This window comes from Somniosus microcephalus, chromosome 27 (genome assembly GCF_052327205.1).
Source record: "Somniosus microcephalus isolate GS21.2 chromosome 27, FLI_Smic_1.0, whole genome shotgun sequence".
Lineage (NCBI taxonomy): Eukaryota > Metazoa > Chordata > Chondrichthyes > Squaliformes > Somniosidae > Somniosus > Somniosus microcephalus.
The window spans coordinates 13,516,750-13,542,226 of NC_141013.1; the positions used below are offsets into that span (position 1 = coordinate 13,516,750).

The window sequence follows — 25,477 nt, forward strand, 5'->3', positions numbered from 1 at the left end:
CTCCACTTCAAAAAATACTTCATTGGCTGTCAAGCGCTTTAGGACGTCCTGAGGTCATGAAAGGCACTCTATAAATACAAGTCTTTCTTTTTTTTTAAAAATAGGTTACCACTGTGAGATTTTTTTTATCTCCCCATTAGCAAGGCTGCCAGGAGTCGGATGAATGAATTTCTAAAATGAGGCTTCAAATTGTCCTCTCCTGTCCTCTCCATCTCCACTAAAGTTCAGTCATGTTGGGCTTGCGTTGGGCAACTCCAGTTACAGGCCCAGTGACGAGGTTCTGCAATATCGGCCCCAGTACTGTCCAGGAGTCTGAGCCCCACACTATCAGTTCCTACACAGCTGTGCTTTACGACTATGCATTAGCTAAATCAATAACAACTTGCAATTATATAGCACCTTTGACCATCTTGGACATCCATTCCCTCCACTGCTGGTGCACCGTGGCTGCAGTGTATACTATCTACAGGATGGACTGCAGCAACTCACCAAGGCTTCTTCGACAGCACCTCCCAAACCCGCAGGCGTATGGGGACACCATCACCGCCAAGTTCCCCTCCAAGTCACACACCATCCCTACTCGGACATATGTCGGTGTTCCATCATCAACGCTGGATCAAAATCCTGGAACTCCCTACCTAACAACACTGTGGGAGCACCTTCACCTTACGGACTGCAGTGGTTCAAGAAGGCGGCTCACTAGGGATGGGCAATAAATGCTGGCTTTGCCAGCAATGCCCATATCCCGTGGCTGAATAATAAAAAGTAATAGAGAATTGTCTTAAGACACTTAACAAAGAAGGACCAAACACAACCCGGAGTTTGGGAGGCAGTTTAGGGAACACAACCCAAGGTATGGTTGAAGAGATTGGTTTTGTGGCAACTTTTCAGTGAGGAAAAATGTAGCAAGGCGGGGGGAGGCTTCAGAAAGGGAGTCCGAGTGTGGGGGAATGATGGCTAGAGGCCCGCCACTGAGGATGGGACTGAGAAAGTTGGGGGTGTGGTTGTGGGAATGCACAGAAAGCCAGATTTGGTAGGGCGGAGGATGTTAGCTGTGATTTAGGGCTACAGAAGGTTGCAGAGATAGGGTTGGGCAAGGCCATGAGGGATTTATAGACAAAGAGAATGATTTGGAAATCAGAAAATACTGCAATCACTCAGCAGGTCAGTCAGCACCTGTGGAGAGAACAGACAAGTTCACATTTCAGGTGTGGGTCCTTCATGAGAACTGGATGAAGGGTCTTTCCACAGGTGCTGACTGACCTGCTGAGTGCTTCCAGAGTTTTCTGCTTTTGTTTCAGATTTCCAGCATCTGCAGTTTTTTGGCTTTGTGTTTTACGATTTGCGAATCAATGTGGCCGGAGGTGGGAAGCTAATAAAGTTTGCCAAAGAATGTGGTGATAGGCAAAAAGGACTTCATCTGGGATGGGATGTGGGCATGGCATTGAAATTCGTGTATGGTGGAGCTGGGGAGGCCGATGAAGCGGGTGCTGGAGCAGTCAAGCGTGGAGGTGACAGCGACATGGATGAGGGCTTCAGTGGCAGTGGGGATAAGATAGGAGAGAAGGCAGGCAATATTGTGGATAGGGAAATTGGGAGTCTTGGTGACAGGCAACATATGGGGTTTGAAGGACAGCAATTCTTTGAGGATGTAACTGGTAAAATAGATAAGGGAGAACCAGTGGATGTGGTGTATTTGACTTTCAAAAGGCGTTCGATAAGGTCCCGCATAAGAGATTAGCATGTAAAGTTAAGGCACATGGGATTGGGGGCAAGGTATTGACTTGGATAGAGAACTGGTTGGCAGACAGAAAGCAAAGAGTTGGAATAAAGGGGTCTTTTTCCGAGTGGCAGGCAGTGACTAGTGGGGTACCGCAGGGATCGGTCCTTGGAACCCAGCTATTCACAATATATATATATATTAATGATCTAGACGAGGGAACTAGATGTAATATCTCCAAGTTTGCAGACGACACAAAGCTGGGTGGGCGTGTGTGCTGTGAGGAGGATTCCGAGAAACTCCAGTACGATTTGGACAGGTTGGGTGATTGGGCAGAAGCATGGCAGATGCAATATAACGTGGATAAATGCGAGGTTATCCACTTTGGTGTCAAAAACAGGAAGGCAGATTATTATCTGAATGGCAATAGATTGGGGAAGGGGAAGTGCAACGAGACCTGGGTGTCCTTGTGCACCAATCGCTGAAGGTAAGCATGCAGGTGTAGCAGGCGGTTAAGAAGGCAAATGGTATGTTGGCCTTCATAGCGAGAGGGTTTGAGTGCAGGAACAAGGATGTCTTGCTGCAGTTGTACAGGGCCTTGGTGAGACCACATCTTGAGTATTGTGTGCAGTTTTGGTCGCCTTACCGGAGGAAGGATGTTCTTGCCATGGAGGGAGTGCAGCGAAGATTCACCAGGCTGATACCTGGGATGGCAAGAATGACGTATGAGGAGATTGGGTCAATTGGGCTTATACTCGCTGGAGTTTAGAAGAATGAGAGGGGATTGATGCGCTATCAATTACTCATAAAAGACTGAGAGTTAGAAGAGTAACTAAAGGCTTTTATTAACAAAAGAATGGAGGTCTGCCTCGAGTGGTCGACCGGTCCAGAAATACAAAGGGCTGGGGAGCAGCCACCTTTATACTAGGACTTGTGGGAGGAGTCAGCCGAGGCATGTCCAGGCATGTACACAATGGAATGCAAACAGTATACAAACAGTGGTTTACCACAGGGATCTCATTGAAACTTATAAAATTCTAACAGGACTAGACAGACTAGATGCGGGAAGGATGTTCCCGATGGTCGGGGAGTCCAGAACCAGGGGTCACAGTCTAAGGATAAGGGGTAAGCCATTTAGGATAGAGATGAGGAGGAATTTCTTCACCCAGAGAGTGGTGAACCTGTGGAATTCTCTACCACAGAAGGAAGTTGAGGCCAATTCATTAAATATATTCAAGAAGGAGTTAGATATATTTCTTAAGGCTAAAGGGATCAAGGGATATGGGGAGAAGGCAGGAACAGGGTACTGAATTTGGATGATCAGCCATGATCTCATTGAATGGCGGAGCAGGCTCGAGGGGCTGAATGGCCTTCTCCTGCTCCTATCTTCTATGTTTCGATGTTTCACATTGGCAGGTTCAATCTGAGTGAGTAGCCAGGAAGGGAAGGAGCAAGGGGCTGTGGTGTGGAGCTTCTGGGCACACTGGTGAAAAGTCCAACTCCTTCACAACTTGGACAGGCAGTCAGACAGCACAGCAGAATTTATGAAGTCAAGGCATTTCAATAGAGTAGATAGCAAAAAACTATTTCCACTGGCAGTAGGGTCGGTAACCAGACGACACAGGTTTAAGATAATTGGCAAAAAAGGCAGAGAGGGAGAGGAGGAAAAAATCATTTTACTCAGCGAGTTGTTACGATCTGGAATGCAGTATCTGAAAGGGCAGTGGAAGCCGATCCAATAGTAATTTTCAAAAGGGAATTGGATAAATACTTGCAAAGGAAAAATTTGCAGGACTATGGGGAAGAGCAGGGGAGCGGGACTAATTGGATAGCTCTTTCAAAGAGCCAACACGGACACGACTGGCCGAATGTGCTGTATCATTCTGCAATGCTATGATTTTAAGGGTGATGGCGGCGAGGTAAAGCTGGGTATTGTCAGCATACATGTGGAAGTTGACCCCATGCTTGCAGATGCCGCCGACAAGAGAGAATAATGATAGTGTTAATGATTTAATACAGAACAGCCTAACCTATTTCCAGCATTGGTCTGACCATGAGAAATTTGTAACGTGATTGAAAATTTCAGAAATCGCAGTTTGAGAACAATCCCCCCTTTATGTCCTTTTGAAACAAGTCAGCTGTCTGGTTCTCCCGAAAATGTTCTGGGATGGGATCCAAGCCCTGAGTGATAGCGACTTATCCTCTGGTGAGCTTCTTGCTGGCAAGCCACTGATATCATGGGAGCTGTCAGGAGACGCATTGATTACTCTGACCCAGCCCCAGGGTCGAGACTAATTCTCACAGGCTTTAGTATCAAGAACAGTCTTTTATATTTACAGAGTTAATGCACCAGTCCTGCACAGTCTGTAGCTCATTTAATTATATGAATCAAACTTTTTAAATCTTAAAAGCAAATGATTCCCCCACCCAGACTATAGGAAGGTTATACTGTATAGAGAATAGTCAATAATAATAGGGATTATAAGGAAACATTTTCAAGGCTCATGAACCCTCGCTAGACATGAGCACAGGTCAGAGATAGGGCGATAGAGCCAATTATGCAAACTAAACTCCCATCTAGCAAGGCTCTGAATTAGGAGCAGAGCCTTGCAAGAGCAAACTTTATATGCCACTAATCTAACAGATGGGTTCAAAGATCATCACAGACCACGAGATCAGAGCCCAGGTGTTTTTACAACCAACACCTGAGCTCCAAGATTCCATGACTGCCTTGTAATTAATATATTTGCTCATTTCATGAGGAATTGAGGAGGCACCATTCGATTCAGGCTCCATTTTCCTGCCACTAGAGGCTCACAATGTGGACACCAAGTGCCATCGCACACTCCATGTCACCGGCACACAATGACTGCACCAACGGTTTAACAGCTGTGACGTCCATAGATTCTCCACAGATAATAATTCCCAAATAAACCACTCTACTTACTTGTTTGACAATCAACGCCCTGGAAGCCAGTGGGGCACTTGCAGGTGTATTCACTGAAGACATCTCCTCTACGTGATATCAATTCACACAGGCCACCGTTTTGACAGGGGTTAGGGTGACAAGGACCTGCAATGTAACAAAGAAATAATCGTGTGTAGAAAGTTGCCATTTAAATTGTTGGCCTGGAGTTAACCACTCAGCCAATCCGGTTGCTGGGTGAAGTAAAATATTGTGGGCCCCAAGCTATTTACCAGTTGGTAACCTTCTATGCTTCACTGGAAGCATTTCTCAGGTTTCTTCCACCCTACAAAAACTGTCCAGCCAGTCCCTTGATGCTCTGTAACATGGGCAGTGAACTCGGGAATAGATTGGGGCCAAAAACCACAATCCCACTCTGCTACTGTAACAATGGCACAGACCGAGGTCATTCAGCCCACCATAGTCCCATTCCCTGGCCCTTTCCCCATACTTTTTTAAATTTTGCTTCAAATATTGATCCACTTCCCTTTTAAAAGCTATTACGGATTCTGTTTCCATCACTGTGTTTGGTCAGGCATTCCATGTCCTAACAATCCTCTGTTTAAAGAATTTCTCAAAATATCTCCCTTTCTTCTTCTGGTGATGATTTTAAATGTACGCCTTCGAATTACTGACTCCAACCAGCAGAAATACATTTTCCTGATTTGCCTCATCAAAACCCATCATTTGGACACGTCTGTCAGATCTCCTCTTTAGCCTAGGCCCTAAGCTCTGGAATTCCCTCCCCAAACCTCTCCACCTCTCTTTCTCCCTTTGAGACACTCCTTAAAATCTACCTCTTTCGTTAAAACCTACCTCTTTGACCAAGCTTTTGGTCACCTATCCTAATGTGGCCTTATGTGGCTCAGTGTTAAATTTTGTCTGATAATGCTACTGTGAAGTGCCTTGGAATGTTTTACTACATTAAAGGCACTATATAAATGCAAATTATTATTTCGTTGTTGTTTATTCTGGTGAAGTGGTAAGGAGAGGAGTTATGGGGAGTGTACGGGAACGGTGGCTGAAGGTTCTGCCAAATTTCCAAATAACGTTGGCCGGGAAATTCCTCGGAGCTGCCGTAACTTCTTCAGAAGCGCAGCACAAACAGGGTTTCCAGCGAAGCGACAGCGGCAGAGCGAGAGCAGCTCCCAGGAATTTTCCAGCCAACGTCTTTATCCTTCAATGTATCGGTGGCTCAACACAACATCCAGTGTGGTACTGACCCATGCAAACCAGGAAGGTTCCTGGCTCCACCATGGGCCTGTGTTGAGTTCACAAACTGGGTTGGTGATGGGGAACTACAATTAAGCTCTGGTTTTAACTCTGCCCGCCCGGCGGGAACAGTGCGGGCAGGGCATTAAAATGGCGGTTTACCGCACCCCACCTCGCAATTTTAACTCCCAGGTTTTGGGGAGCGTGGAGATCGCCCAATGAAGGAGAGTGCAGGCTTCATAAATATTGAAATGCCGGGTCTGATGATGTCATTTGGACAGTGCCATAATTTGACCTCTAAAATGCACGATTTTCACACAGTCTCCAGGTAAGTAATCCCTTTTAACATTTTGGTAAGGTTCCTTGTGGCCGAAGGCAAGCAGGATTGTCTGTCCTGGTCCAACAAGGAAACCTTGGTCTTCCTTTGGCCAGGGTCTCCGTCCCCAACCTCCTCCACTGCGATCGCCTCAGAACCGCATCACTCCCCACACCCCCCTCGGTCCTGCATGACTAACCTTGCTAAGGACGGTTTGCTTTGGCCCCCGTTGGCCTCCGACTCCCGCCCCGATGCCCGCTGCCACCCGCCAGTCGTGACGGCACTCCTGCCGGCTTCGGGCAGTCGACAAAGCCGAACTATTTAAATGAGTTAAAATGGCCCGGGGCCTCACACCGAGGAGTCCGTGGGGATTTCCCTACCGGGCTCACCCCGCGCTCACCCAGTATTAAAATCAGCACTTGAGATTAAGGAGGAGAGAAGAACAATCAATCAGTGTCAATCCCCCAGTCAGTGACCCCAACTGGGAAGTGTGTGCATCGACTATAGGTCAAAACACGATTGGCCTCAGCTGACGTGATCGAATAGCCGACTGACACTCACTCACAGGCTCACACGAGGAAAGCTCACTTAGACAAGGTACTGCGGGTTCATTGGCGTCAGGAGTGGAGGGACGAAACAGTCAGAATTTGGGAAGATTGTAGGGCAGGAACCTTCCTTTTGGGCTAAATATCAGACAATAGTTACATATTTCAAGAACAGGTCTGACCTTGCGATAAAGGCAGTAACTTAAAGACAGCAGACAATGATTCACCTGAGAGTGCAAGCATCCGCCAGTGTCGGCAAATGGTTGTCATGTAGGGCGATGCAGGTTCTAGGCCGGAAGAAAGGCTCTCAGGCTTAATATTCAGCTACCGCTTTATGCTCAGCTATCCACTTCACCATGGAAGCTCTGCGCTCACGCACTGCAGGCGCAAGAAGCAGAAAGCTCACTTACAATTAGTCAGCTCCAGAGTTGAAAGGACTCCCTGGAATGCATTTTGCTCAGATTGTTGGAGGGCAAGAAGGCAGGCATCAGAATCGGCCCGCCAGTTTGAGAAATGCGCCTAGCAATTCCCACATCGCTACGCTGGCAGCTAGCATTCAAACACAGGCCGAAGAATGGAAAAGGGAGTGCAGCAGCCCAAGCGGTCAGTGCGCACACACGAAGCAGCAGTTACAATTGCCAAACCCTCATTTTAGAGAGACTAAAAAAAGAGAGAGAGGTTTTGGCATCTTCTGCGAGAGTCCGAGAATGCCTTCGAACCCCGCACAAGACTCGTGAAGATCTGCGAGCTGCAGCACAGTCAAGCTTTGAATTTCTGTCCAACAACGTTGCTTCTGTTGTCAGAAATCACAGGCAGCTTACCTGAGGGTTCGGAGTATGTAGTGACATCGTTATACCTTATGTCTTCCAACGTATACCCGGTAGGTTCCTCTGCACCACTTCCTGTTTTGATTGCATCAATAAATTGTATTAAAATAAAATGGTGTGCGGGGAGTGAGGAGAAGAAACATGGTTGCACAATTACTTCACGTACCACAGGAAGTGATGCGAAGGAACTTCCTGGGTAGAGCTATGCTGAAGAAAACAAGCAAAATGGCTTTGTAGAAGTGCCCAACCTCAGCCAACTCCCTCGAGATAGAGTCCCTACTGTAGTATTTCTGACTCCCGAAGTCTTGTTCACAAATACAAGCTAAGTGTAAACTGTAAAGTTGGGAACTGCTTGGTTAACAACAAAGAAAGTGCTTGCTCAAAAAATAAATGTAAATTCATCTTGTTCACTGGTCCAACAGTTTCTGGAGTGATCCTTTCCCTTACAAGGCTCTGTTCTCCCCTGCTAAAGATGCTGACGTTCACTGGGATACATGACAAAGGTCCCATGGCACTACTGAAGAAGAGCAGAGTGTTCTCCTAGTTCTCCTGACCAACTTTCCTCCCTAATCCAACACCACAATAACAACACAGATTAACCGGCCATTTATCTCATTTACCATCTGTGAGATCTTGCTGAGTTACAAATAGTTGCTGTATTCACCTAAATAGCAACAGCGTCTGCACTTCGAAATGAACTCTTTTGTTGTGAAGTGCTTTGGGAAGGCCTGGGCACACTAACAGACACTATGTAAGTGTTAATTCTTTCTTTCATAGATTTATAGAATTTTACAGCACAGAAGGAGGCCACCTGACTTGGACACATTGTTCAGCTCCAGATTGCTCCAATTAATCTTAGCCCCAAGTTCTATTAATCCAGGCATTGAATTAACAACTTCATGGATAGAACTGTGAAATGAGGGAGGGGCTTAGTTACATAAGCAAAATTGATCCATTTGGTGTAAAGTCAATCCACCGGAGTATAATTATTTATATACGTGTGACTGAACACTGCAAAATCCTTACCTCAGATCACAAGGAAGATACAAATGAGAGGGGCTTTTTGGCCCATTTTAACTCATCCATCCAGAATAAGAGACCTACCTTCTCCCACCGCATCTAACCAACTCTTGAATGAGTCTAATTATCATTATCCTATTCCGGAGACCATTCCAAGGGACCGCTCTGTGGGTGCAGAATTTCTTGCTGACATCTGTCCTAAACTTTCCTTTCCGTGGTTACATAAGCCGCCCTTATCCCGGCATACCTTGGGACAGTTAATCTAGAATGAGGTTAGACTTGCAGAGTAGACAGAAGAGTTGCTGAAAGTTGAGAGTTTGGACTCACTGTGGGCCTGACCCAGCAGTTATACAATAAAGTCATTCAGCTTTTAAACTCCTCTCAGTAGAGCTGGCCCACGGAGCCTCCTCAGATATTTTAACCTATACTATTTTTTTTTACAGGTGAACTTAAAAGATAACAAGGCACTATTTGAAGGAAGAGCAGTGGAGTTCTCCCTGGTGTCCTGGCCAATATTTATCACTCAACCAAAATCTAAAAGCAAATTATCTGGTCATTATCACATTGCTGTTTGTGGGAGCTTGCTGTGCGCAAATTGGCTGCTGCGTTTCCCACATTACAACAGTGATTACACTTCTAAATTACTTCATTGGCTGTGAAGCACTTTGGGACATCCTGAGGTATTGAAAGGCGGTATATAAATGCAAGTGTTTTGCTTTAATGCTCTTTTTATTTCATTTTAACCATGGCTAGGAGGTTGAGATGTAACCTGACACTGTTTAGCAGTGGGAGGGAGAGAAAGACTTGCATTTATATGGGAGGCAGTGCAATGAAGGTTCACTAGATTGCTCCCTGGGATGAGAGGGCTGTCCTATGATGAGAGGTTGTGTAGAATGGGCCGATACTCTCTGGAGTTTAGAAGAATGAGAGGTGATCTCATTGAAACATACAAGATTCTGAAGGGGATTGACAGGGTAGATGCTGAGAGGTTGTTTCCCCTGACTGGAGTGTCTAGAACTAGGGGGCATAGTCTCAGGATAAGGGGTCGGCCATTTAAGACCGAGATGAGGAGCAATTTCTTCACTGAGGGTTGTGAATCTTTGGAGTTCTCTGCCCCAGAGGGCTGTGGATGCTGAGTCTTTGAGTATATTCAAGGCTGAGATCGATAGATTTTTGGACTCTAGGGGAATCAAGGGATATGGAGATCGGGCGGGAAAGTGGAGTTGAGGTCAATGATCAGCCATGATCTTATTGAATGGCAGAGCAGGCTCGAGGGGCCGAATGGCCTACTCCTGCTCCTATTTCTTATGTTCTTATAACACTTCATTTTGAGGCATTGCCCACATCTTTGTGCAGTGCACAATTGTAGCTGGGATGACCACTGACTTGGACGCACATTTTCATCAATACCACTACCTGCAACTGACCTGCAGTATTACAAGATCTTCTACAGTGACGACACTTCAAAAAGTACTTCATTGGCTGTAAAGCGCTTTGGGATGTCCTGAGGTTGTGAAAGGCACCATATAAATGCAAGTCTTTCTTTTTTTCTATCCTGTCTCAATTCCAACACATCAGCAGTTCATAGAACCAAAGTTTGAAAGAATCAACAGATGGCTTTACGGTCAAAGATCCCCAACTAACAGCTGTGTAGCTTTGCTAATCAATGAGATACTGATAGCGCCTGAATGTGTCCTTCCTCGCGTAAATTCTGCTCAAGGAGAAGATATCAGGAAGGAGGCCAAGTTCTAGTCACTGGACAGTGATCTTTTGTTGTTGCATCTAATATTTATTTGCTGTCAATTATTTCTTTAATTTCAATCTTTGCTTTGCTTTTGTGTATCGCCACAGGACTGTGAAATGTTTGAACCAACAAAGGGAAAAAGGGTAGAGAACAGCCATGCAGACAGAAACACAAGGCGGGAGAACAACCAGCTCAAACCTCAGCATTGGTCATGCTAGTTAAGATCTTTCCCGGGGTTCTTACCTTGCTCCGTCTCGGTGCAGTCTTTCCCGGTAAATCCTTCCATGCAGATGCAGTAGTAGGGATCTGAAGAGACTCCAGCCAGGCACGTGGCTCCATTCTGGCAAGGGTCAGGGTGACAAGGATGACCTGTGGAGCAACAAGAAGCATTTAGGCTCTGAAATGCGTGGGCAGTAACCTCAGTTATACAGGGATCATGACCTCCGAGGGCCTCCGCCATTGACCCTGCCAACGTTTGTGAGTTGGGGAAGGTCCCTTTGATTTGCATGTCACCGCTGGGCACCTGCATGACTAGTGGCGAAGCGCGGATGCCTGCCATAATGAAGAAGCCGCAAATTGCAACAAAATAGTGGCCGCCCGAGGGGAAGGGTGCCGTCTGAAAAATAAATAAATATTGCCCCCAACTGCCCCCTTTGTAATAATTAAACAAAATTGCTGCCTTTCTCTTCAAGGGTTTAGGCCATAATCCTGATTCGCTCAAGGAGGGCCCCCAATCCATAGGCCCGTACGCCTCCTTTTATTGAGCTTACTACTGGCCGCCAAGGAGCGGCTGAGGGTGTGGGAACTCCCAGGCTTGGGAATCCCTGCCCCAGCCCTGCACCCTGTACATCAATTGCCTTGATTGGGGCGGGTAGAGGCTTTGGCCGCAATAAATGGCCACTGGAAACTCCTGGGTATGATCAGGCCCCCAGGACATCTGGGTCTCGGTCTAGTTTGCAGCCCTTCCGCTGCATTCCCACCAGAGCTATGGTGAGAAGGTGCCAGAAGGGCCAAAGATATTTGACTCAATAACACAGTAAATCTTTGTTCAAAGTCAGTTCCTTCCTTTGATGACAGCGAGGGAGGGAATAATGGAATTTTTAAGATTTGAATTACACGGAAGGTTGGATGAAAAGCTGATACAGATGATACATTATTTATAACTTATCACTTATAAAGACAGGATCGTTATACCATGCAATGCACAATGCGTTATTTTGTCACGGTGGACCTGTGTCCCTTTAAAGCCACAAAGTCTAATTGTTGTTAAGTAAACACAGGCTCGGGTCACTCAGAGTTTAATTGTCGTTTGGCTAGGGAGCTTTCCAGATGGGACAATGCTTGTAGGTTTCAGCCTGTACCTCAGAAACATCCGGGATTAAGTGACTAATGTCTCTAAGATTTTTTTGCATCTGTAAGCAAGTGTGACAACTGGAATTTGATATCTGGAACATGACGTGTGGAGTGTGACATCTGACTCATGAAATTGGTGCGCTATGCATACTGGGAGAGCTTTTCCTCTGGAGATACATCCAGCTCCTTGGCGTAACTCCAGCAGACGGAGGAGGAAAAACAGACGGGAAGCCATTCCGCCAGCTCCCTACTGCCCACCACTACTTTTGGGATTTCCCACCAGAAATGATGGCAGAAGACCCCCAAATGTCTACCCAAATATGGTGGGTGCATTATAGGGAGAGTGGGACTAATTGGATAGCTCTTTCAAAGAGCTTGCACAGGCATGATGGGCCTTCACTTACCTCCACTAACATTCTTTTACTTTCTGTTTGATGTTTATTAAATCCTTGTTTAAATACCTTGGAACATCTGTTACATGAAAGGCACCATACATATATGTATGTTGTTGTTTATTTATCTTTCATGATTGTTCCACACTTTTCCCCTTTAACATCTATCTATATGGCACAGCTTGTGTCAGGCAATCACAAACCATTATCAAGAGTGGCAATGGAGACAATCTGAGCTTCCTGGTTGAAGGAGACAGTGTGACACAGAAGGATCAAAGTGGGAAATTTGAGTGTGCCTTTTTGCTTTTTTGTTTCATTTATTAAACAAAATGGCCCCAATTCTCCATGGATTCTCGCCACAATAGTGTCAGCTGTGGCTCAGTTGGTAGCTGAGTCAGAAGGTTATGGGACTTGAGCACATAAAGCTAGGCTGACACTCCAATGCTGTGCTGAGGGAGTGCTGCACTGTCAGAGGTGCCGTCTTTCGGATGAGATGTTAACCCAAGGCCTCGTCTGCTCTCTCAGGTGGACGTAAAAGATCCAATGGCACTATTTCAAAGAAGAGCAGGGGAGTTATCCCCGGTGTCCTGGCCAATATTTATCCCTCAACCAACATAACAAAAAACAGATTATCTGGTCATTATCACATTGTAGGAGTCGCTGGAAATAAACAGACTGCGAGACTTTCATAGCAGCAAAGAAAAACGCGTGTTAGCTTTATTAACTCTCCGCATGGACTGAGGGACTCGGCCTCGTCGCAGGGCTATGATGTCATCACACAATCGACGACTCTTAAAGGGGCCCTGCCCCGATAACCCAACCAAGTTCTGTACATAACGTGGAGCGATAACAACATTGGCTATACATAGTGAATTGTGTTACTGTCCCTATGTGGTCTCCGCCACATAATTACTGTTTGTGGGAGCTTGCTGTGCTCTAATTGGTTGCCGTGTTTCCCACATTACAACAGTGACTCCACTTCAAAAAGTACTTAATTGGCTGTAAAGCGCTTTGAGACGTCCATGAAAGGCGCTATATAAATGCAACTCTTTCTTTTTCTTTTTTAATTCCAGTGGCAAAACCCACCGGAAAACTGCAGGGGCCCAGTTACAGAATCACAGAATCACAGAAACCCCACAGTGCAGATAGAGGCCATTTCGGCCCATCGAGCCTGCACCGACACATATCCCACCCGATCCCCGTAACCCCTACACCAAGACATGTCCCACCCTATCCCCGTAACCCCACGTATTTAATCCCCCTAACACTAAGGGTCAATTTATCATAGCCAATCACCTAACCCGCACATCTTTGGACTGTGGGAGGAAACCGGAGCACCCGGAGGAAACCCACGCAAACACGGGGAGAATGTGCAAACTCCACACAGACAGTCACCCGAGGCCGGATTCGAACCCGGGTTCCGGCCTGCCTTCTAAGGGTCTGAAGTTCCACCTCCTTCATACCAGGCAAATGTCATCGGGGAGGTGGAGACTCTCTATTCCGGGAACTCCCTGAAGTGTTCCCGCTTCTTTGGCTCATACAGGACCTGGGTCAGTATTGGAAGCCAGCACACCCAGGTGAAATGTAGCACTGGGTTTTCCCAGTAGCATGGGGCCAATGATGGGCCCACAGTGGCGCAGGTGGCCACTTGCCCCATGCAAATTAAATGCTCACCCATTGCTCCGCTAACTCCAGCGGTGCCAACATTGAGGTACACTGGCTGACCAGCAGAATTACAGCCCGCTGATTTCCAGGGCCAGTGTTTCTAATGGAGTAAACCTCCTGAAGAAAACACAAGAGGAGCACCAAGTACACATGTAATGTTTAAATTATCCATTTTAGCATTCACTCAAGCATTTCCATTACTTCGAGGTCACACAGTGCAAATAGAACTCGCTTGTGATTCCGTGCATAGGCTCGGACTTCCAATAACAGAATAATGTGAACCCTTATCTAAACATGCCACAGAGCTGCTGAGAAATCTTGAAACTCGGTCTATTTATTTATAGCTTTTGGAAGTGTATGTTTGTATTCCCTCCTCCGTCATCCTGTTAGATGTCTCTTCCTTTGAAAAATCAATTAAGAACCATTCGCAGCAACTAAACAAAAGACGTGGTTCATGGGTTGACAAGAAAGTGCCAAACACTGGAATTTATTCCCATCAACCAGATACTCCTAAGCACCTTCTCTCATGGCAAAGAGGGGCTTTGTGGCACTGTGTGGTTTTGAGTCATACAGAACAGGAAGGACCCAGGTTCCCTCCCTGGTCTGCGCTCAGTTAGTTGATCTCAACCAGGCAGCAGCAGGAGTTGTTGTAAGAATTATTCAGTACCCTGAGATGGGGAGAGGGAAAAGGAAATCAGCCAGCAATCCCATTCCTGATCGCTACCCGGTGATCCCCCTACTGGAAGGTGCCTATGTGTGGAGTTCGGTTGAGGACAGGATGGAGCTCAGTCGCGATGCCCTCCATGGTTGAATAGGTTGTGGACAATAAGGGATAAATGTTACACTTTAGCGCAGAGTTTCACGTGATGACCTTGCATAGCAGGAATTCGGGCACAGACATCAATGCGGCTAGTTCACAGCCCATGTGATTTTTTTCGTGGGCTCAAAGCCTTTACCACCTTCCACGTGGCAGCCACAGGGAGCGACAGTAAGTGGGGAAAACGGGGGTGAAATCCACCTGAGACCGGGACTTTGTGCTCCCACTGCCACTTGTTTGCATCTGGTGGGGAACATATGGCCACTGATGGCCCCAATGGGGAAGGGAGGGAAATCCCAGTTGAGGAGGTGTGCCAGCAAGAGATCCCGCCACATAAATTTTCCATCATTCCCCACCGCAATCCCACCCAATTACGAGTAGAAGGAATCCCCCCCCCCCCACCCCGCCAGTGTTTTCAGGGTACGAGGGGGAAACAGGGAAGGAAAACCCCACGAGTCTCATTAACCGGTAACATACTGCACTTGAACAGATTATTCCAGCATCATCATACCATGCACATTATTTCATCTGCAATCAGTCTCATACCAACAAAACCTATCATAACGCCTCTAATTCAATGGACTGTAAAACAGTGACAGATCAGTTACTCTTTTCACACTGACACTGGGAAGCATCGTGGAGCTGTGCACACAATTCAGAACAAGAAGCAACAAGTACCGCAGACAGTAAACACCATCAAAGCCCCAATTAACATATTACTTTGGCTCTTGTGCCAATGTCTGGCAAGGTTATGCAGCTCCTGTGAGGTTAGTCCAGACCATCATGTTCCTAAACAGCTGGCAAGATTCCACCCCACCCCACCCCCCCTATTTTATCAATGCAGATTGATCCAGTTTGGAGCGACTTCAATTGGCTAATTCATTTAGCAACACTCAGTGTTGGCCAACTGAATTAGTTGGAGTTCAGGTTGGCCTACACCTTTAAGAAGGGAAACAATCACGACACACAAACGTAAATGAATGTTTCTTTACCTGTGTCATTACGTTTCATTGTTCCTCTCCGACTAGCATGGCACCTGGCTGCCAACCCCACCCGTAGGTAAAGATAAAACAACTTAACATGAGCAATGCCACAGGAGATACATATCATTTTAATGTTGCATTTTCCATCCTGCCTCCCCAATATTAACATAAGAACAAGCCTGAAAAGAAAGAAAAAAGACTTGCATTTATATAGCACCTTTCGCGACCTCAGGACATCCCAAAGTGCTTCACAGTCAATTAAGTACTTTTTGAAGTGTAGTCACTGTTGTAATGTAGGAAACACGGCAGCCAATTTGCGCACAGCAAGCTCCCACAAACAGCAATGTGATAATGACCAGATAATCTGTTTTTGTATGTTGATTGAGGGACAAACATTGGCCAGGACACCGGGGATAACTCCCCTGCTCTTCAAAATAGTGCCATGGGATCTTTTCCATCCAACTGAGAGAGCAGACGGTTTAACGTCTCATCCGAAAGACAGCACCTCCGCCAGTGCAGAGGTGTGTGCAGTGCAGTGCATTCGTTTTAATGGAGAGAAAAGTACAGACTGGGGTTTTGCAATTTCCCAATACGTGCCAAATTGTAAAATGTCCTAAATTCCTACCCCTACCTCCCTTGAAAAGGCTATGTGCTATTAATAATCCTCAATTCCCCTTTTCAACAAATATCAATTCAGTTCCTTTTTAAAAGGTACAATTGACCCTTTTTCTGGAATGCATTCACTACCCCTTGGAAAAGGTAATTTTTCTAATCTCTAAATTGTGAATTTGTACTTATGATCTCTACTTCAATTCTCTCTTTACCAAGCACTATTTTGAGGACTTTTCTCCAGCGATGATAACTTTGGTCGGAGCCTTTCATTATTTAATCCCTTTCATAACAGAAAGGTGAATTCCTAACTGAGCAGGAATTTGCAAGGAATATATGATTTTAATTATTCAATTATAATTGCATGTTCACTTCAAGTTAGGCTCCTAAATAAACCCAGCCAGAAAATGTATTTAATCCCAATTTATTTTGCATCCTACAGAGACAATAAACCACATGCCTGCAATTTCTTTTGTTGTCTCCGATAGATCTGAAGCTGAAACCGAGCATTTATTTCATGAACTACCTTCTGAAAAAATGTTCTGATTTACCATGTGGTGATTTGATGAGAGGTGATGAGAGATTACACTGTGGAGGAAAGATCAGCTCCTTTTAATTGGGCTCATATTAGCACAGTTATGACCATAAATCTGCCACAGATTGTGATTATTGCTTGCCTCTTGCTTTGGAGAAACAAAGAAAGTTGGTGGCTGCCGCTGTCAGTTTTGAGGCTTGGAATACAAGTAAAAACAGTTATCATGTTACTGTAAACGGTGCTGGTCGGGCCTCATCAGGAACAGTTCTGGTATCTAAGCACAGGGAGAATATTAATGTCATTCAGACAATACAAAAAGAGAGGAACTAAAAAGTTATCAGAAATGTCTGTCCTGAGGAAAGATTAAAGGCTTATTTTCTGTGGAAAGGGAGAGGCAGCTGTAACTGAAGGTTTCCCAAGGCTATGAAGGGAATTGATAAAATCAGCCCAGGCAAATTATTCACGATGGTAAAGGGCTGGATTTTCTCAGCCCCGAGGAGGCGGGTATGGAGGCGGGACTGCCGGTAAAGTTGCAGAATTTGGGGGCAGGTGGCAAACCTGCCCCCAACCCGCCTCCGTGCCCTCTTGCCAGGAGGCGGGAAGTCGTCCTGCCCTGGGCCCCGTCTCCTCGAGGCGGGAAAGGGATTAAAGCAAGAATAGGATTATCCCCATTTTTCCTTCCGAAGTGCGGGCTTCCCGACATCAGGAAACCCCACCAGGGTGTAAGAGCCGAGTAGGGGCTGTGCGGGGGTTGGAGGGATCTGAAAGTGCGATGCATCATGAAGGAATATTTTATATTGGCTTCCAGGGAGGAAGAATTGGCAGGTTTTCTGGTAGGAGATGCCATCCCACAAGTGCCACCTCTTTTAATGATGTCACAATGGAAAATGTTGGGGGCAAGAAGGACAAACCCCCCCTGTCTCCATCAGAAATTTGGATCATTGACAAAAAGGGGCAGGAACCTGTGGAACTGGGTTTTTCCCCATATGTTATGCAATTTTTGAGCTCAAAATGCAGACGAATTTTGGGACATAGTGTACTCTGGGTAAAGTAGAGGAGGTGCAAAACATGGAGTAAGGACAATAACAGAAAACGCTGGAAAAACTCAGCAGGCCAGGCAACATCCGTGGAGAGAGAAACAGAGTTAACGTTGCAGGTCGAAGACCTGAAACGTTAACGCTGTTTCTCTCTCCACGGATGTTGCCTGGCCTGCTGAGTTTTTCCAGCATTTTCTGTTGTTATTTCGGATTTCCAGCATCCGCAGTATTTTGCTATTGTATGGAATAAGGACAAGTTGGGCGCTGTGATGGGGGTAGTATAGTGTCATTCTGGATGGACAAGCTATGATCATCCTGATCTGTATCTACCTTTTGAACGGTGTTAAATTTTGAGAAAACAATGATCTGGAGCAGAAGACTCAGATTCTCCCAGTTCACCTCTGGTAAGAAATGGGAACCAAATTGAATGACAAAGCAAAATGGTGATTCTCTTCTCATTTACCATTAAAATCATAACACATTTTTGGACTAATAATATTGAATTGATTTGAAAAAGGCAGACTTTGGATTTCTTATAGTATGGTGCTTTATATACCAAATTGGTGTCAGCATAAAAGCATTGCTGCCATTTGCTGCTCATTTAATGATTTTACAACACTAGTATTTAGATAATGAAGCAGTCCATACCCGCATGCAACAAGACCTGGACGACGTTCAGGCTTGGGCTGATAAGTGGCAGGTAACATTTGCGTCATAGAAGTGCCAGGCAATGACTATCTCTAACAAGCGAGAGTCTAACCACCTCCCCATGACATTCAACGGCATTACCATCACCGAATCCCCCACCATCAACATCCTGGGGGTCACCATTGGCCAGAAACTTAACTGGACCAGCCACAAATACTGTGGCAACAAGAGCAGGTCAGAGGCTGGGTATTATGTGGCGAGTGTCTTACCTCCTGACTCCTCAAAGCCTTTCTACCATCTACAAGGCACAAGTCAGGAGTGTGATGGAATACTCTCCACTTGCCTGGGTGAGTGCAGCTCCAACAGCACTCAAGAAGCTCGACACCATCCAGGACAAAGCAGCCCGCTTTATTGGCACCCCATACACCACCTTAAACATTCACTCCCTCCACCACCGGCGTACTATGGCTGCAGTGTGTACCCTCGACAAGATGCACTGCAGCAACTCGCCAAGGCTTCTTTGGCAGCACCTCCCAAACCCGCAACCTCTTCCACCTAGAAGGACAAGGGCAGCAGGCGCATGGGAACACCACCACTCCAAGCTCCCCTCCAAGTCAGACACCATCCTGACTTAGAAGTATATCGCTGATCTTTCATCGTCGCTGGGTCAAAATCCTGGAACTCCCTCCCTAACAGCACTGTGGGAGTACCTTCACCACACGGACTACAGCGGTTCAAGAAGGCGGCGCACCACCACCTTCTCAAGGGCAACTAGGGATGGGTAATAAATGCTGGCCTTGCCAGTGACGCCCAGATCCCATGAACGAATTTTTAAAAATTGGCCACGTTTTCTGGTATTTTTGTACCAGGCAGCAAAAATAATGCTTTTAAAAATCTGCCTGTGCCTCAGGTCTCACTCAAAAGCAGGTGGAGCCTTTCATCTCAGCACAGTCGAGCTGTTGAGTTCAGCTTTACCTTCGCTCGGTACAGCTTCTCACTCCTGGCAGCTGTACCAAGTCTCCAAAGCAACAAAAGCCAGAAGTAGGACAGAGAAGCCTTTGGAAAGAAATGAACCATTAAACCCCATTTGGTGCATCTTCAACCTTCTACTATAAAAGCCTATAAAATTAAAGGACAGAATGCAATATGTGTTGAGAGAGACCCATGTGCTTCAAGAAACAGACCTTTTTGTATCTTTTCCTCTTCGTTCCTACATTATTGGTGGGTACTGTGCAGATTTGCATATCTTTGGGCATGGCAACAATGGTATTTCGGAACACTGACTGGCCACTGTCCCAGTTTTACAACCTCCTTCTGTCCACAGCACTGGGAAACCTTCCAGTTGCCTATTGTAAACCAACCACACAATGTCCCAGGGACGGAAGTGTAGGAACACGAGGGAAAATCACACAATGAGGTTAGGTCAGATTCCAGGCAAGGTCTGAAGATTCGCAAATTCAGGGAATTCTTGAAAAGAAAACATGGCTGCGATTTTGCTGACCTCGGTGGGTCCGTGGCGGGCGATGTGGTGGAGGGTCCCGACCCTGCTGCTGGCCCCATCCCGCTGTCTGAAATGACCTTCCCCTGACTGGGCTCATTAAGCCCCGCCCAGCGCATTTCCCGGCCAATTAGAAGAAACGGGCCTGGTGACATCATTTGATGACGCGTCATCAGCCGGTTTCCTTAAAGGGACCATGGCCAAATTTATTTTGACATTTGTGCCATCAGTGGTCTACAGCATTGAGGTGCTGCAAACACTGACAATGACTGCACAAAGGCACAGGGCTGCACCCAGGCTCTCCCATGACTCCCTCCATATGTTTGCCACAGCATACAGGGAGGTCCTCTTCCCTTCCCATGGGCGGAAGAGACCTCCCCTGGAGATCAGCACAGCCTGGTTGCACATTGCAGAGGAGGGCAGAAGCAGGGATGTGGTCAGGAGGACCTGGGTGCAGTGCCGCAAACGTTTCAATTATCTCAGTAGATCATGAAACGTTAGTACAAAGCCACACTCAACCTCATCCTGCTGTGCCTCTCATCACATCCCCAGCACTCTGTCTTCCCTATCCTACTCCTGCACATCCTTACTCACAGCAACTTACCTTGCACCTCCACCCATCCCTCTCAACTATATTATCACATCCCCATCTCACTAGCCACCCCTCACACTCACCCTCATCCTAGTGCAATCATAACAACACACAAGGTTAGGCACTTGGGTGTTTTATGCAATGTTCATGTAAAGTTTCTGGTAATGTGCTGTCAAACATTGAAACCTTTATTTTCAACACTTTGCGTTCTTGGACAGATTTTTGTGCACCTTTGGAAGTGGCTTAGTGAGTTGCAGTGATGAGACATAATGGTACCCCCCGCAAATGGTAATGAGTGTGAAAGGAATGGCTTGGGCATTGTAGGGATGCTTTATGGTGTTGATGTGGGTTGGCGCCAACCTGGCGCATCATGTGGCAGCCAGGGTGTACAGCATCAAGTGAAGTAAATCTGGCCATGGTGAGGCCATTCCTGGCCTCCCGGGCAGCAATGTGGTCGGGTGCTGATGCCCTGTGTCCTGTGCAGCATTAGTTGATTGCGGAGAAGGTTGGTGCTGTTGTTGGTGCTGCTGGTGTGCCTGGTGCTGCTGGTGTTGGGGCTAATCATGGTGGGATTCTGAGGACCAAGGTGAGAGAGTATAAATGGTACCTATGCTGATGGAATAGATGGCAGGTGAACTTGAGATTTCAGAAGCAATCTGTCAATGGTGAGAGAGGTTGTTCCAATGAGATGACATTGAATAGAGAGTTTGCTCCAAACACTTGCTGACGTAATAAAACTCACTACGCACTTGGTTGGAGCATAAAGCAAGGCTTTAATCAACTTGTTTCAGAACATGGGAGTCTAGTTGTATCCACTAGCTCCTTGTCTTTACAAAATGTCCCTGGAAAGCTGGGGTCAACGCCCGAGTATTTAAACTCCTTGGACGGCGCCACAAGCTAGCCGTCCAGTGTTATTTCATAGGTAGTTTCTCGCTGATGAGATTTATGACACTTGCAACCTGCATAAATCTCAATCTGTCTTCCAAATGCAGTAAGCAACAGCCTCTGAGCTTGGAAAGTGAACAGCTATTAGGTGGGAGCTTTTATAGCACATTTAAAGCCGTCAAGTAATCAGCTGATTCCATGGCCATTCATCTCCTGTCTCAGCTTAACAGACGTGATCCCCCATGGGCGAGCACATAAAGGCAAAAGGTGAGCGCAAATGTATTCTTAATGATCTCTAAACAAGGTAATAATTACCTGAATTGGGTCCCCCACTGCTGCATGTCGGTTCTGCTCAGCGCTGACAGACCCGACATTGGGAAAGACGCATGGTGGCGGGTTCACAGCTGGGTCCCAACCCGCTGGGGGAAAAAAACACTTTCCCACCTGAACCGCCACCAATCGCGCCCGCTGACCCCCCAGAAAATCTCGGCCATGGTATCTAAAGATCCCTTCCCCAAATTAACCTGTCTAAATGGACAGTGGACGTGTTGTCTCTTAAACAGAACATTCAACCTTCTCAGATATCCCCGACCATTCCTCCATAACATTCATGCTATAGTTTCAGGAAGTCCTTCACCCTCCACCAGTGTCTAACACAACATTCGAGTCACGATTGCTAATGAGATGCTTCACAATCTAAGAATATAAGAAAGTACAGAACCGGAAAAAGCCTTTTGGTTTATTGAGCCTGTTTTTGCCCACAGATCATTGAAGAATCTGTTCTACTGTTGCTACCCAAACCATCTCATCAAATGAAGCAAAACTCAGAATATCTATCTTACATACTACAATACACATATTAAATCAGTTGCCATGACATAACTTAGAATCAGTATAAGAAGTGGGGGGGTGGTGGAGGTCAGAAGAATTATTTTAAGCAAAGGATTATTACAATAATTTCAAATGGTTTTTATGGCTTTTGAAACAGAGTCAATCACAATGTTTAAAAGGGAGTTATGTAAACATTTGAGAAAGGAAAATATTAAAGGATATGGGGAAGAGCATGGAAATTGGATTGGAGGAGCTACACTGGGCCGAATGGCCTCCCACTGTGCTGCAATTTGTATGATTTACAGGCTCCCAGAAGCTCAGCAGTGTCACACAGCATTGTCTTGAAGTCAGAGGATACAGGAGCTAACATTAAACCTCTCGCTGCATACTTTGGTTCCTAGTGAGATGAGGGTTTGCAGGAGTGACAAACTTTGGTTAGATTCTTAGGGCTGGATTTTCATTCAGGAGTCGGGTTGGAGGCGGGACTACAACTTTCGGGGTTGTAGTCCCGCCTCCATCGAGATGCGGCCAATCCACGCGATTTAAACTTGATTGACCTTGTTGAGCCCGCCCAGCAGGCTCAGCAGGCCAATTAAGGGCCACCCGGCAACAGGTGGCGTGACAGACTTAAATTTCATCTGTCAAGTCGTTTTGACAGATGAAATATCAGCGTTTCACAGCTGTTTGAAGCTGCCAAACACTGACAGTCTTACTTCTAACATGAGTCCTTCTCCACAGACTCAGTTAGAAATCTCTCCTGCACAGAAAGCTGCAGGCTGTCACTTTTGACAGTTCGCGGCCATTCTGCTTTCTGTGCCGGTGAAATGAGGGACTCCCCGAACCTAAAGGAAGGAAGGTTGAAAAGGTAAGAATAGGTCATTTACACTTCTTTAATCACTTTACACACACCAAACACACTTACCTTTGCACTCATGCACACATCACTCACCTGAACACCGACATCTCGACCCCTCCAAGCCCTTCAACCTGGCGGCCTGACTCCTCCAACTTGGCGTGGTTTGGAGCCGTCGGGAATCCCACAGTTCAAGCTTAAAAATAGGGATTAGGCTAAAAACTGCCTGTTAACAGGCAGTTAATTGGCACTAATCCCTTCCCGCCTCAGGGAGGCGGGTCCCAGTGCAGGGCGGGTACCCGCCTCCTTTGAAACTGGCATGGAGGTGGGTTGGGGGCGGGATGGGGTCAGGACCCCCGATTTCAGGAATTTAACCCCCCGCACGCCTCCAATCCCGACTCCACGGCACACTGAAAATCGAGCCCTTAGACTCTCCCTCTGCACTACTCCAATATCCATATTCTTTAAATTCTTTTACTTGAAAATCTAAAAATAGAATATATAAACCACAGAAATTCACCAATAACTCCTCCAAAACACTGACTTTCACCTTGTAGTTTAAATACCAAATTTGATTAACTCCAAATCCTTCAGGCTTGACAACAACAAGCCCTCAACAAGGGTTTAACTGCTGTGTATCTTCCTAATGAATATTCCAGGGTAGGCTCACAAGCTCTGTCAGCTTTATCCAATTGATGGAACAAAAGTGGATTGTAAGGTATGAGCTATGTTAAGCATTTGAGTAGGTAATCCTTTAACAAGTGACATCTCTGACGTGCTAAGCTCATAATAAATGATATGAAAAATCTCAATCAGGATCTGCCTTCCTGGCGAATCCTCACAGTAATAGTCCAGTAATGCCCCTCTGTTATCCATTGGTTGATTGGTACCTTTACACTGGAGGGAAAAAAAATCACACTTAACTCAATATATCGTGTTATACAGCACAAAATGCTCTCTCCAAACACAACTCAAGTCTGGAATGGCAGGATCTATAATTGTACTGCTGAGCAGGTTTTACAGTTCAAGCGGATCCAGTCTGAAAATATTACACCCACTATTACATTTGACTAAAATCCTAGTGACAATAATTTATGACAGTATGCTTGGAGAGGGGTTTACATTGGGAAATGCAGGTGATCCGACAAGAAAGACCTTCAGTACAATAAGGCCATGACAGAGATAACACAAGCTCGTTTCAGTATTTTTCTCCTCAACAACTCTGCCACTTCAGATCATCTAAACCAGCAAGTAACTCAAGAAATACCAATGCATTTCTCTCTCACAATGTTGTTTTGATGTAATTTGCATAATCGCATCTGAAGGGATTGGCTGTGCTTCCTTTCTTTTATTATTTATAAAGGCAATTTTTAGAAGTATAAGATGGGATGGAAATAACAATCTCAATAGTACAACAGGTCAAAAAACTATATTATTAGATATACTACTAAAATCAAACAGATACAACATGGAGAGCCATGGGATGTGGGTGGTGGGTTATTTTAACCTAATCTGCTCAGCAGGAAACGCAGGGGATCGGGTTGGCCGCTCATTTTACACCATACCCCTTGCTATCTCTGTAACCGCCTACAACCCTCTGAGAAATCTGCGTTCCTCCAATTCTGGCCTCTTGTCTATCCCCAATTTCCTTTGCCCCACCATTGGTGGCCGTGCCTTCAGCTGTCTAGGCCCTAAGCTCTGGAATTCCCTTCCTAAACCTCTCCGCCTCTCTACCTCTCCGCCTCTCTACCTCTCTCCTCTCTCTCTTCCTTTGAGATGCTCCATAAAACCTACCTCTTTGATCTTCACCTGTGAGGAGAGGTTGAGTAGATTGGGACTCTACTCATTGGAGTTCAGAAGAATGAGAGGCGATCTTATTGAAACATATAAGATTGTGAAGGGGTTGGATCGGGTGGATGCGGGGAGAATGTTCCCGATGATGGGTGAAACTAGAACTAGGGGGCATAGTCTTAGAATAAGGGGCTGCTCTTTCAAAACTGAGATGAGGAGGAACTACTTCACTCAGAGGGTGGTAGGTCCATGGAATATGCTGCCCCAAAAAGCTGTAGAAGCTACATCATTACATAAATTTAAAACAGAAATAGACAGTTTCCTAGAAGTAAAGGGAATTAAGGGTTACGGGGAGCAGGCAGGAATTTGGACACGAGTCTAGGTTTGGATCGGACATGGCCCTGTGGGTAGCGGAGCGGGCCCAGGGGCCGTGTAGCCTGATCCTGCTCCTATTTTGTGTGTCTAATTCTGTTAGATTCAGGAGATTGCAGATGCTGGGGTCTGTATGAAAAACAAAAAAACCAGTTGGGGAACACTTCAGCAGTCAAGGACATTCAGCCTCCGATCTTCGGGTAAGCATTCTCCAAGGCGGGCTCCGAGACACACGACAACGCAAAATCGTCGAGCAGAAACTGATAG

The 25,477-nt window shown here is 46.1% G+C and overlaps 1 protein-coding gene across 4 annotated transcripts in view; it reads right to left on the reverse strand.

The window, feature by feature from the left end:
- Positions 1 to 25,477, reverse strand: part of LOC147099985 (EGF-like repeat and discoidin I-like domain-containing protein 3) — a 98,543-nt gene that overhangs the window by 56,768 nt on the left and 16,298 nt on the right. For 2 of the 4 annotated variants that reach the window (XM_085968541.1, XM_085968540.1), the window contains exons 2-4: positions 10,593 to 10,718; positions 7,580 to 7,660; positions 4,668 to 4,793 (exon numbers count right to left, since the gene is read on the reverse strand). In XM_085968541.1, coding sequence (XP_085824667.1) covers positions 4,668 to 4,793; positions 7,580 to 7,660; positions 10,593 to 10,718 — 333 coding nt within the window. The remainder of the gene's footprint in view (positions 1 to 4,667; positions 4,794 to 7,579; positions 7,661 to 10,592; positions 10,719 to 25,477) is intronic. The other 2 variants (XM_085968543.1, XM_085968542.1) reach the window with 1 other exon arrangement.